The sequence below is a fragment of the Typopeltis vanoorti genome, chromosome 8 (assembly GCF_054136105.1).
Source record: "Typopeltis vanoorti isolate ZY-2024b chromosome 8, IOZ_Tvanoo_1.0, whole genome shotgun sequence".
NCBI lineage: Eukaryota > Metazoa > Arthropoda > Arachnida > Uropygi > Thelyphonidae > Typopeltis > Typopeltis vanoorti.
This window is the reverse complement of record NC_143556.1, coordinates 127,078,296-127,091,388: the sequence shown is the minus strand read 5'-3', so window position 1 is coordinate 127,091,388 and position 13,093 is coordinate 127,078,296. Positions and strand designations below refer to the sequence as shown.

At 35.4% G+C, this 13,093-nt stretch overlaps 1 protein-coding gene across 1 annotated transcript in view; it reads right to left on the bottom strand.

The window, feature by feature from the left end:
* Positions 1–13,093, bottom strand: part of LOC150104340 (phosphoserine aminotransferase) — a 261,341-nt gene that overhangs the window by 201,880 nt on the left and 46,368 nt on the right. Inside the window, exon 3 of the mRNA XM_090396926.1 lies at positions 6,047–6,116. Coding sequence (XP_090253052.1) covers positions 6,047–6,116 — 70 coding nt within the window. The remainder of the gene's footprint in view (positions 1–6,046; positions 6,117–13,093) is intronic.

Sequence of the window (13,093 nt, the reverse complement as noted above, 5' to 3'; positions counted from 1 at the left end):
AATCCTCTTGCAGGGCTACCACATCTGCGCTATTACTAATAATCCTTCCCAGCTTCGCATCATCCGCAAACAACTGAATATCCCCCTGCAATCCACTGGCTATGTCATTGATATAAAGGTTAAACAATATAGGTCCTAGTACTGAGCCCTGTGGGACCCCACTTGTAACCCTCTGCCTCCTGGAAACTGCTCCACCATACACAACTCTCTGATACCTATCAGACAGCCAATCCTGAATCCAGTTGACCAATCTGACATCCAGACCCATGTGCTGCAACTTAAATATCAGCTTATCATGTGGCACCCTGTCAAATGCCTTCGCCAAGTCTAAGAAAATTGCAGTATATGCCTTTCCCTCATCTAATGCTCTTGTAACTTTATTATAAAAGGCTAGCATATTGCTAAAACAAGAGCGTCCTTTCACAAATCCATGTTGATTCTCACAGATAACATTACCCTCATCTGCCCAATGCTGTACACGGTCCCTCACTACTTTCTCCAAGATCTTAACAACTACTGATGACACACAGACTGGCCTATAATTAGACACTTCCAGTCTGTTACCACCCTTATGCAATGGCACTATCTTACCTTCCTTCCATTCCCTGGGCACCTTTGCCAAAGCCAGACTTTCATTGTATAGCCACGTTAAAGGTATTGTCAATTCGCTAGCACATTCTCTCAAAACTCGTGGCGAAATACCATCCAGTCCCACAGCTTTACTGACATCCAGAGTACTCAGTATCTGAAACACACTCTCCTCCTGTACCTCCAGACCTCGTACCAGTCCTATCCCTCTAGCATTAAAACTGACTCCTCTAGGATGAAATACTCCAATAAAGTGTTCATTGAACAATTCCACTATGTCCTCTGCATCAGTCACTCTATTCCCATTTTTATCCCACAATATCATTCTTCCACTGTCATTTCTCCTCCTACTGGCCACATAGCTAAAAAATTCCCTAGGATTTTCTTTGGATCTTAGGGCCAATCTCCTCTCATATTCCAGTTTCGCTTTCCTTACCACACGAGTCACTCTTCTGGCCTGTGTCTTATATTCTTCACCCATCCTCTCTTCACCTGTCTCCTTATATCTCTTCCATAGCCTCTTTTTCACATGCAGTTCCTGTTTAATGTTGTTTGTCATCCACTTTACTCCAAATTGCACCCTCTTCTTCACTCGTGGTATACAACTTACCATTGCTGATAACAAATATTCTTTCACAATTTCCCATGCACTGGTGATATCCCGGCCGTCCAATTCCTCCCTCCATGAAACTTCCCGAAGTTGACGTCTAAGACTATTATAATTTTAAGAAAATTAATCCCTACTCACTTATTCAATCCTCATCTTTTATATATTTTTCTGAAGGGACTTAAATATTATCTTCAAAATGACATTTCTATTGCTAAAGTGACAGCAATAGAAAAAACAATCTTGTATGTTCACACTAGGATCTTGACAATTTTTCTGTTGCTGGGAATCACGACATTTTTATTCCAATTACCAGGAATTCTCAGACAAAAATTTTTTAAGAGTGAAATTGTATATTTTAAATACATTATTATTTATTTTTTTTTTTTAAAGTAAACTGGTAAATGAATGATAACATTAAGACAGAATGATGGCTACTTTGTTTTTAATTATTCCAAATTCTTGCATTTAGAAGTCCACAAGATTTGAAACATCAATTGATGAATATTTTCCACATATACAAACTAATCAAATTAAATTTTTACATCCCATGAATTAACAGTAATACTTCATTGTCTTATTTCCAATATTAGTCCAATTATCAAAGATAAGTAAAACAAGGATAACATACTTAAATATAATGAGCCAACAGACTTCATTTCGGCATTGTAAACATTAAGGGGATATTAGATCCCACATTGTTTTAAAACCAAATAAGAAACTCAAAGATTGGAATCAGAGAGTTTCATGCCGAATACAGTATAAAAAAGTTGACTGTGTTTGTACTACAGTCTAGGACTACTTGCATTCAGCTCACACTAGTATTTGCCAATACTTTTATAGTTTTTTATACTATATTTGTCATGAAACTGATTCCAATTTTTGAGTTACTTATTCGGTTTTAAAACAATGTGAGATCTAATATCCCTTTAATTTAATTAAGGATAACATTTCCATTAGTTGTTTATTACTTGCTCTTACAATATGATTGATTCTAATACATAATTCTTTTATAGACAAATCAATTTCAAAGTAGAACTATTTCAATCTAGATATACTCTGACTTGATTTTTTTGCTTTCCAAAAGTAAAATCAACTCGGCCTTAATTCTTTAAGCCATTTGAAGGGTCTACATTTTCCTCACTCCTTTTAAAATGGGATTCATGCATATGTTTTAGATGCTTTATCAGTCCATTTAATGTTAGATTCCTTGCATGAATTCTGTTTTGAACATTATCTGCAATTAGCTGCTTCATTTTTACATTTCAGAGAATCTTGCAGACTTGTAGTGGATTTATTTAGAAGTATAACATCATCTGCATAAAGCAAAGAGCTGACATTAACATCTCCAATTTTGATATCAGGTTTAATACCACATTCCTTCATAATGTGATCCATATAGATAATGAATAACAGAGGAGATAATGTACATCATTGTCTCACACCAGATTTAACATTAAACCATCTTCCTATAAGTCCTTCAGTTCTAACTGCAGACTAACAACTCAAATACTTAATCTTATTTGAGTTGTTAGTCAGCAGTTAGAACTGAACGACATACAGGAAGATGGTTTAATGTTAAATCTGGTGCGAGACAATGATGTACATTATCTCCTCTGTTATTCATTATCTATATGGATCACATAATGCCCCATTGACACCATATAACTGTAGCGTATTGACTAGCTTCTCTCTTGGCACCTTGTCATATGCCTTTTCCAAATCGACAAAACTTAAATACAGATCTGTTATATTCCCATGCTTTCTTGACTATTTGTCGTAAAGTGAAGATCTGATCCTGACAGCCTCTATTTGGCCTGAATCCAGCTTGTTCTTCACCAAGCTTTTCTTCCACAATTCTTCTCAACCATACTTACATATATCCTACCAAGAACACTCAGTAGGGATATACCTCTGTAATTCTCAGATTGTTTTATTTCCCTTTTTATATATAGGTACTATGAAGCTCTACTACAATCATCTGGAATTTGTCCCTCTATCCAGGCATTCTAAACTATGCAGCGCAGCCACTGTAAGACTCTTAAACCACCATACTTGAGCATTTCTGGTCGAATATCATCTGCTCCTGCTGCCTTTCCACATTTCAAGCCTTTGATGGCTTTTTCTACTTCAAGTATGGATATGTATTCCTGACTGCATTCCTGGTCTGTTTTTTTTTTTTTTTTTTTTTAAATCACTGTGCTGTCATCACTGCTTGTTTCATTCAGCAGTTTTTCAAAGTAATTACTCCATACTTCAAAGATATCTTTTCCTCCCGTTTTCATGTCACCTTTATTATCTCTTACTTCTTTTACAGCACTCTTTCCTCCATTCCTAAGCTTATTCAACAACCTCCAGAATATTTTGCTACCTTCTTGATATTTATATTTTATGTTCTTGCCAAAGTCCTCCCATGACTTTTGTTTAGCTAGTTTTACATAGTGTTGAGCTTTCTTACATTTTTCTCTGTATTCTAAGAGCACAAGCTGACTTATTTGCCAGGAACTTTTGATATGCTTTCTTCTTTTCCTTCACTGCCTCTTTAACTTCCTGTGTCCACCAGGGAATTCTGATTATTTTTAATCTTTGCAGACAACCTCACCACATGCCTCTCTGGCAGAATCAATGTTTTCTTCAGAGTTTGCCACTGAATCTCCAAGGTTTGGTTCCTGTTCTCAAACTCTTCAATAATCTTTGTGTATTTTAGTCTACATCTGAGAGCTGCTCAACTTTAATTCGCTTTAAAACTTTCTTATATGTTATTCTTTTCAATATGAAATTCAATTTTATCCTGTTCAAGACTAAATAGCGATTGCTTCGAATTTCAAATCCTCTGTACACTCTGGTGTCCTACACCAGGGAGAAAACATCACTATCAACAATAACATTGTCAATGAGACTTTTCTTATTCCTTGCCTCTTCTCTCCATGTGAATTTATGCACATTTTTATGTTGGAACATGTTAGTAATACCCAGTCCATGTCCTGAGCAGAAATCCAACAGGTATTTGCCATTCATATTAGCTTTGCTCTTTTCTCCAAATTTTCCCAAAATATTTTTGTATGTCTGACAATCACTTCCTACTCTGCTATTTAGATCCCCAACAAGGACCAACTTTTCCTTTTTCATTGTGTCGGTAGCTTTCTCTAGAGCCTCAAAAAATTCCTCCACTTCTACCTTAGAACCTTTTGTGGGACCACAGGCACAAATAAGTCTTATCCAGTTCCCCATTCTGATATTTGCCCAAATCACTCTACTTGATATTGCCTGCCATTCAAGAAGATTAGCCTCGTATTTTGTGTTGAATACTATGGCTACTCCTTTTCCTTGATTGTCATTGCCTGAATATAAACATTTTGTATTTATTGCTCAGAAAGATCTCGCCAGTTTTTGTCTTTGTTTGTCACCCCTATTATGTCGATCATGTACTTATCTAATCCCTTAGCTAGCTCCATTTCTTTGCCATTCAGGCTTCTTATGTTGATAGTACTGATCTTTAACTCTGGTGATGTTGAGTTGGGGTGTGTTTTCAGATTTTTTCCAGTAGCTGACTTTTCACTGTTTGCCCTAGTTCCCTGCCGAAAACGGGGGCCTTGTTTAACCGGGCGACACCCCAGCTGGCATGAAATTTTGTCATGTTGTTCCATCATTTTGGTTTACCCAATAGGAATACAATTTGGTCGGCTAATTTCCAAATTGCCAGCCCATCCTCATTCGTTCAGTATCCAAGTAGATACCCAACAGGGTGCACCACGAGAAGGTCAGGATTGGACATTAGGTCAGAAGCCCTGGTCAGTTCTCCGCATTCCTTTAAAGGCTATGTGTAGGTCTCCTCTCAGTTATACAGCTTTGACCCTTACGCACCCCAAAATAAAAATTTTTAAATTATAAATCATGAAAAATTAAAATTATATTATAAAATAATTTTCTTACCAACAAAGTTATGTATTCCATATTTAATAATGAAAAATAAAAACTACACACATTACAATATAAAGTTCATTTCGTAGTGGTTTCCATTCCCCCCCCCAAACAGTTAAACAGTCTGATAATGAGGATAGTTTCAGGAACTAACTGACTAGAAGGGACCAAGTGTAATAAAAATGTATTATTAGATGTGGCTGTTTCATTGCACTTGATTTATAGATGTAGACAGCCATGATATATTTAAGAGAAAAACAATATAAATAATTTGACATTTATTGCAGTCAAACAGTTTCATTAATTCATAATAAAATTTTAATCATCTATATCAGGGGTTCCCAACCTTTGTTTCCTAGACATTCTAAAATACTGGTAGGGCAACGGGCACCATCTATTTTTTCAAGCAAATTTTTTGAATTCAATTGTTAAATGAATACATACAAAGTTTACATTATAATCAAATGTTTTATTATTTAAAAGTTTACATTATATAAAAATTTAAATATATATATAAGTTAGTGTGATCTCTGGCATTCCATTTCATTGGCCTGTGCTTTATAATTAGCAGAATATGATGGTATTCCAGTTCTTAAACTGGAATGAACAACTTTGAATGCACGTCCACTTTACGTTGTATGCATTTAATACTATTCATGTGTCATTAACGCATGTGTCATATAGCATGACATGAATTGTTGCACGATTATTTCAAACTATACGGCACACAGTTGAACAGCGGTGGGCACACACAAATTGGTCGATGTGCGCCATGGTGCCCGCAGGCATAGGGTTGGGAACCCCTGATCTATATGATAGAATTCATTTCAATTATAAATTCAGACACATGTTTCAAGTAAGCAAATTTATGGAAGATCTTGAAACCCTAATCCACATGCTAATTGACAAACCATGAAAATAGATACTTACAGAAGGTCTCTAAGACTTTGTTCAGCATCATCAATAATCTTACCAAAGATTGGACTCCGATGACTTAATTCTGAAAATCAAAAATAACATTTAAGTACAAACATTGATTTATATATCACTCCAAGCAAGCAATGCTTGCCTGAAGGTCCACTGTCACTCTAGCTATGAACTATAACAGATGAAACAGAGTTCAGGAAGAAATGATTACAGATGCAGTATAAAATCATATTTCATAAAAGATTTGAGCACAATATTAGGGATGGAGAAAAGTAATGAATAGGATATTAAAATGGAAAAATTTTTATGACCAAATATAAAAACAAAAACTTAAGTTTTGAAATTTACCAGAGAGCTTATTTGAATAATAAGCTTCAGCTTCAGAATTGCCTTGGTATGCACTGCTTAATCCTGTTTGCTCTTTAGACTATCCTGTCTGTTGGTGATATTAGAGTGGACAGCTCCCTGTGAGCTGGTACAGGGTGGTGCAAAAGTAGTGAAGGGGTTTATTTTACATTAATTTGTGGTTTAAACTAAGTTTTGAATTTATTTCTCTTCAAAACAGTAACATAATCCATGGAGAATTTTGTGAGCTAGGTATGGAAGACTGTCCTGTAAGTGGCTGCCATTTTCAGCTTTACAAAGTTGGGCTCTTTTGAGAACATTTTCCATTATGCATGTCAGAGTATCTGGCATTAATTCCCATATTTCAGCTTGAATGTTCTCCTTGAGCTGTTTTGTGGTTCTAGGTTTATTCACATACATCCTCTCTTTAAGATATCTCCAAAGGAAAAGTCAGGAGCCATTAAATCTGGCAAACTAGCAGACCAATTGAATGCTTAATTTCTTGAAATTAAGCATTCATCAAAAATCTCCCTTAAGACCCCTATCGTGGGATGAGCAGTGTGTGCGCGTGCAGCAGCCCCATTCTGTTGGAACCACATCTCTGGAGTATCAGCAAGAGCTGGTCTTAAATAATTGCTCACCAGTTACATCACTTCGGGCAGAACATGGTCTTTCAGATCTCAGGTATCCCAAATGTACTTCACAAGCTCTGAAAAGAAAAATTAGAACAACATTTAATCAAAAAATTATTTTTTTTCCCAACCACTTCGCTACTTTTGCACCACCAGGTAGTAGGTGGCATTAGCTCAACAAGGAACAATCTGATCTTTTATATTTGCAAATATGTTGGTTGTAGTTGAACACTTGACAAATTAGTTGATTAGGATGAATGTTAACAGCTAGGAATTTTCTAGCAAAAGCTTTGATGCAGGAATTTATGTCTTGGATTTGTTTAGTTAATTGTTTCTAATAAACCATGGGGCACTGAGTGCCATTTCCAGACATTTTGTATAATTTGTAGTTCGTGAATATTCTGTTCTGATCCTCAGGCTGGTGATAACTTTAAAGATCTTATTTATATCCAGTTATGAGAATTTAATACTAACCAATCTAGCGACACTGCCTCTGCTTGGAGAAAGTGATCATGTATTCTTGACTTGAAAGATTGCAAAATATGCATTTTTTTTATATTTTTTTTATTTTTATTTATTAATAAGGGATATGTGGAATTATAAAGCCGGTGATTATGACAAGCTAAGGTGGTAGCTTTCAGCAGAACAATGGCATATGAATTTGCAGGGGGAGAGATGCATGGGAGGTGGTCAAAAGGTGTTTTTAGAAAGCAGTATCTGAATGTATATGTAGAGTCAGAAGGATGAACCAGATAGAAGGGATTATAAAGAAAGTGATCAGCATAAGGCAGAGGCAAGAAAGCTGACTGGTATGGTGAGGAAGGCTTAATCACACCTAGGGACTTGGGTGTGATTATAGGCAGGATGTTTAGAGGGCATATTATAAAAAGGTAACCAAAACAGCATATCAGATTACATGGTTATTGAAGAACACAACAAATGGGAATAGAGAGGTTATTATTCCCCTATATAAGGCTGATATATAGACTGATGGTCTGTAGGTTTCAAAAATTAGCTGATAGATGGGGAAAAAAAAAAAAAAAAAACGACATGATAGAAGTTATTAAAGGGGATTTATAGGATTGACAAGATTTTTCAGTACACAAAAAAGGGAGAGAACAAGGGATTAACAGTGGAAGTTGCGTAAGACTATAGCAAGGACGTTAGGACTAGAATTTTTGCTTAGAGGATGGTGAATAGGTTGCTAGAGGTGGCTGTGGGTGTTTCATCAATGAACAAATTTAAAGAGAAGTATGATAGGTATGGTGTGATTGATGGCTAGTGTGTGAATAAACAGATCTCCCATGATGAATCTTCTTACTCCATGGAGATACCTGCATAATAATATTGCACAGCAATGTTCCTATCATATAGGAACATAGCTGTTAGCTTTCAAAATAACAAAAATTGTATTTAAATCAGGTCTTATCTAATTGGCCTCTGAAGTACTTGGCTATTGATCCCAAAGGAATGCAAGTTCAACACCTGTATTACATTGCTTAGATTCATACATCAAGTGAATAGAACTGTTATTTATTTTTCAGGATTGATAGCAATACACCACTTTTAAAACCAATTCTCTACAGGGGTCGGCAACATGGGGCTCACCACCACCCAAGTGCCTGCCACTGAAGTGATGAACAACCTTCAAATTTTTCATAATTGATGTGCAAACGGCACATCAATTATGAGTCATGCACTTCTGTCACACTAGGCTAGTAGCCTAAATTCTTTTCTATGACAATCAGTTGTTTAATTGATGTTTCTAATAATTTTATATTTTTTTTTTTACAACCCCATGATGGATAACATAAGATTTATAACAGAGTGGGAAGAACAATTTGGTTTTATTTATTTTATGTGTATGATTTTTATGCAATGCAAGAGTTCTGTTCCTAACAAAGTTTAAACGTAGAGACATTTCAAAACTATTCATAAAAACTTTAATACAAACTTTCCTATAAATTCTATAATTAGAAAAAGATTTGTAAGCTGAAACTAAAGAATTCTGTATTAATAAATTCATTTAAAATAAATGTGTTCAATGTACTTTAAGCTTAAAACAGGGGTGCTTAAGGGTCAAACCTGTATAACTGAGAGGAAAACTCCATATAGCCTTTAAAGGAATGCAGAGAACCGACCAGGGCTTCTGACCTAATGTCCAATCCTCACCTTCTCGTGGTGCACCCTGTTGGGTATCTACCTGGATACTGAACGAACGAGGATGGGCTGGCAATTTGGGATTTAGCCAACCAAATTGTATTCCTATTGGTTAAACCAAAATAAAAAATGGTACAACATGACAAAATTTCATGCCACCTGGGGCGTCACCCAGTTAAACAAGGCCCCCGTTCTTTTTGCCAGGAAACCAGGGCAAACAGTGAAAAGTCAGCTACTGGAACAAATCTGAAAACACAGCAACTCAACATCAAAGTTAAAGATCAATATTATCACCATTAGAAGCCTGAATGGCAAAGAAATGGAGCTAGCTGAGGGATTAGATAAGCATAAGATCGATATAATAGGGGTGACAAACAAAGACAAAAACTGGCGAGATCTTTCTGAGCGATAAATAAAAAATGTTATATTCAGGCAATGACAATCAAGGAAAAGAAGGAGTAGCCATTGTATTCAACACTAAATACAAGGTTAATCTTCTTGAATGGTAGGCAGTCTCAAGTAGAGTGATGTGGACAAATATGAGAATTGGGGAACTAGACAATGAGACTTATTTGTGCCTATCGTCCCACAGAAGTTTCTACTAAGGTAGAAATGGAAGAATTTTTTGATGCTTTAGAAAAAGCAACTGTCACAATGAAAAAGGAAAATTTGGTCCTTGTTGGGGATCTCAATAGCAGAGTAGAAAATGATTGTCAGACATACAAAAATATTTTGGGAAAATTTGGAGAAAATAGCAAAGTTAATAATTGCAAATACCTGTCGGATTTCTGCTCTGGACATGGACTGGTTATTACTAACACCATGTTCCAACATAAAAATGTTGCACAAATTCACATTGAGAGAAGAGGCAAGGGATAAGAAAAGTCTCATTGACAATGTTATTATTAATAGTGATGTTTTCTCCCTGGTGTAGGACACCAGAGTGTACAGAGGATTTGAAATTCTAAGCAATCGCTATTTAGTCTTGAACAGGATAAAATTGAATTTCATATTGAAAAGAATAACGTGTAAGAAAGTTTTAAAGCAAATTAAAGTTGAGCAGCTCTCAGATGTGAACTGTAGACTAACATACACAAAGATTATTGAAGAAAAAATGAAAGAGTTTGAGAACAGAAACCAAACCTTGGAGATTCAGTGGCAAGCCATGAAGAAAACCCTGATTGATTCAGCAAGAGAGGCATATGGTGAGGTTGTCTGCAAGGATAGAAAAATCAGGACTCCAGGGTGGACTCAGGAAGTGAAGTTAGAGGCAGTGAAGGAAAAGAAGAAATCATATCAAATGTTCCTGGCAAATAAGTCAGCTTTTGCTCTTAGAGAATACAGAGACAAATGTAAAAGAGCAAAACACTGTAAAACTAGCTAAACAAAAGTCATGGGAGGACTTTGGCAAGAATATAGATAATAATTATCAAGAAGGTGGCAAGATATTCTGGAGGTTGTTGAAGAAGCTTAGAAATGGAGGAAAGTGTTGTAAAGGGAATTAGAGATGATAAAGGTGACATGAAAACAGGAGAAAAAGATATCCTTAATTTAAAGAGTAATTACTTCAAGAAATTGTTAAATGAAACAAGAAGTGATGGCACAGTGGTAAACACTCAACAGGCATACAGTCAGGAATACATAATACTTGAAGTAGAAAAAGCCATCAAAGGCTTGAAATGTGGAAAGGCAACAGGAGTAGATGATATTCGATCAGAAATGCTGAAGTATGGTGGTATAAAAGTCTTACTGTGGCTGCACTGCATAGCTCAGAAAGCCAGGAGAGAAGGACGAATTCCCAATGATTGGAGTAGAGCTCTAGTAGTGCCCATATATAAAAAGGGAAATAAAACTGAATGAGAATTACAGAGGTACTTCCCTACTGAGTGTTCCTGGCAAGATCTATACAAGTATACTTGAGAAATGGTTGAGAAGAATTTTGGAAGAAAAGCTTGGTGAAGAACAAGCTGGATTCAGGCCAAATAGAGACTGAGGATCAGATCACTTTACGATAAATAGTCAAGAAAGCATGAGAATATAACAAAGATCTGTATTTAAAAGTTTTGTCGATCTGGAAAAGGCATATAACGAGGTGCCAAGAGAGAAGCTATTCAATATGCTACAGTTATATGGTGTCAATGGCACATTATATCAAGCAATACTTAGTCTTTATTTGAGTTGTAAGTCAGCAGTTAGAACTGAAGGACGTACAGGAAGATAGTTTAATGTTAAATCTGGTGTGAGACAATTATCTCCTCTGTTATTCATTATCTATATGGATCACATTATGAAGGAAAGTGGTATTAAACATGATATCAAAATTGGAGATGTTAATGTCAGCTCTTTGCTTTATGCGGATGTTATATTTCTAAATAAATCTGCTAAAAGTTTGCAAGATTCCCTGACTAAATTGAATAACTGTTTTAATAGATATGGTATAAAGGTCAGCAATAAAAAGACAGACAATGAAAATAGGCAGAATTGTTGAAAATGTCAACTGTGTTGTGAACGGGGAACAAAAAACATTTCGGCTACTTAAGCATAATTTTTAGTGAAAATGGTAAATTAAATATGGAAACAGACAACAGAATCAACAAAGCTGGTATGGTAAGAAGTCAATTGAATAAATTCATATGGAATAAGAGAGAAATTAGTCCACTAAATTAGCTATATACAAGACAGTGTTTCACACCAGTTTTAACTTATGGATCTGAGAGCTGGGTCAGAAGTAAAACACTTGACCAGAGACAACAGATATGAGAATCCTGAGAAAGAATAGAGGTGTGAACAGATGGCATCAATGGTGATATATTAAAAACGAGGATATTAGGAAAGACCTTGACATTGTCAGCATCCAGGAATTAGCAGAGCTAATCTCTGGTGGTGTTGTGACGTTGTTCTCTTGATGTTCGAATCCACCATCTTGTTAAAAGTCACTTTCATAAAATAAAAGAAAACTAATTGTAAATTGATCACTGATCTAAGGGTAGAGAAATTTCTATTATACTGCACCACTCTATCCTTAGATAAGGATATATGAAATAGTAGGATCAATTCAAAGTTAGTTAGCAGTCTTCTCATTCATTCAGGCCGAAGTATTTATTTTCTCTCTTTGGGATTCCCGCTAGATTCGAATTTTTGTGAACGGTGCAGTAAAAAGAATTTCAGGCAAATGCAACAGTTAGGTTAACAAATAAAACATTTAATATAGGTCATATAACACTTACATAAATTTTACTTCTAATTTTAAACAATAGAGATAAGGCAAACATTAAGTCAAGTCAATTACATTAGCACAATCTTCCAAGTCTTCACATACACCTTCTGGGTTATAAAGTTTTTACACTTAAATGAATAACTGAACATTCAATCTAATTAGTTTTCACACATTTCTCAGTCATGCTATAAATTCAAAATATTACAGGATCTAATAGCTGAAAATATCTTTCAAACAATTCTTATCTCCAACTCTCAATCACGAAGGGTTTCCACAGTTAAAGTTAATAATACACTATGATAGACCTTACTGGAAATGGTTCCTAGAACATCAATTATGTTGTGAGCAAACTTCTGGAATTTACTTATCACACATCTACAAAACTTATCTGCAGTTATACTTAAAGCACTATGAATTACGCTTCAGAATTCTTGACATAAATTACAGGGCACTTCAACCATCCTTATTACCACTCATAAATTAATTAAAACACTGAGGTTCTCTTTAGGGCAAATCTGAAATAAGCTGCAATACTAGATCAGCTGGGTTTATTCAGAATTCTTCCTTGAACGTCCAGCTTTTTATTTTATCCGATTGTAGCTTTAATTTCCCTTCTATTATTATTGCTGATGTCACTTTCAGCTAACCATAAAATTCGTTACGTTCTTGCTCACTTATAAAAATTATCCACTTAAC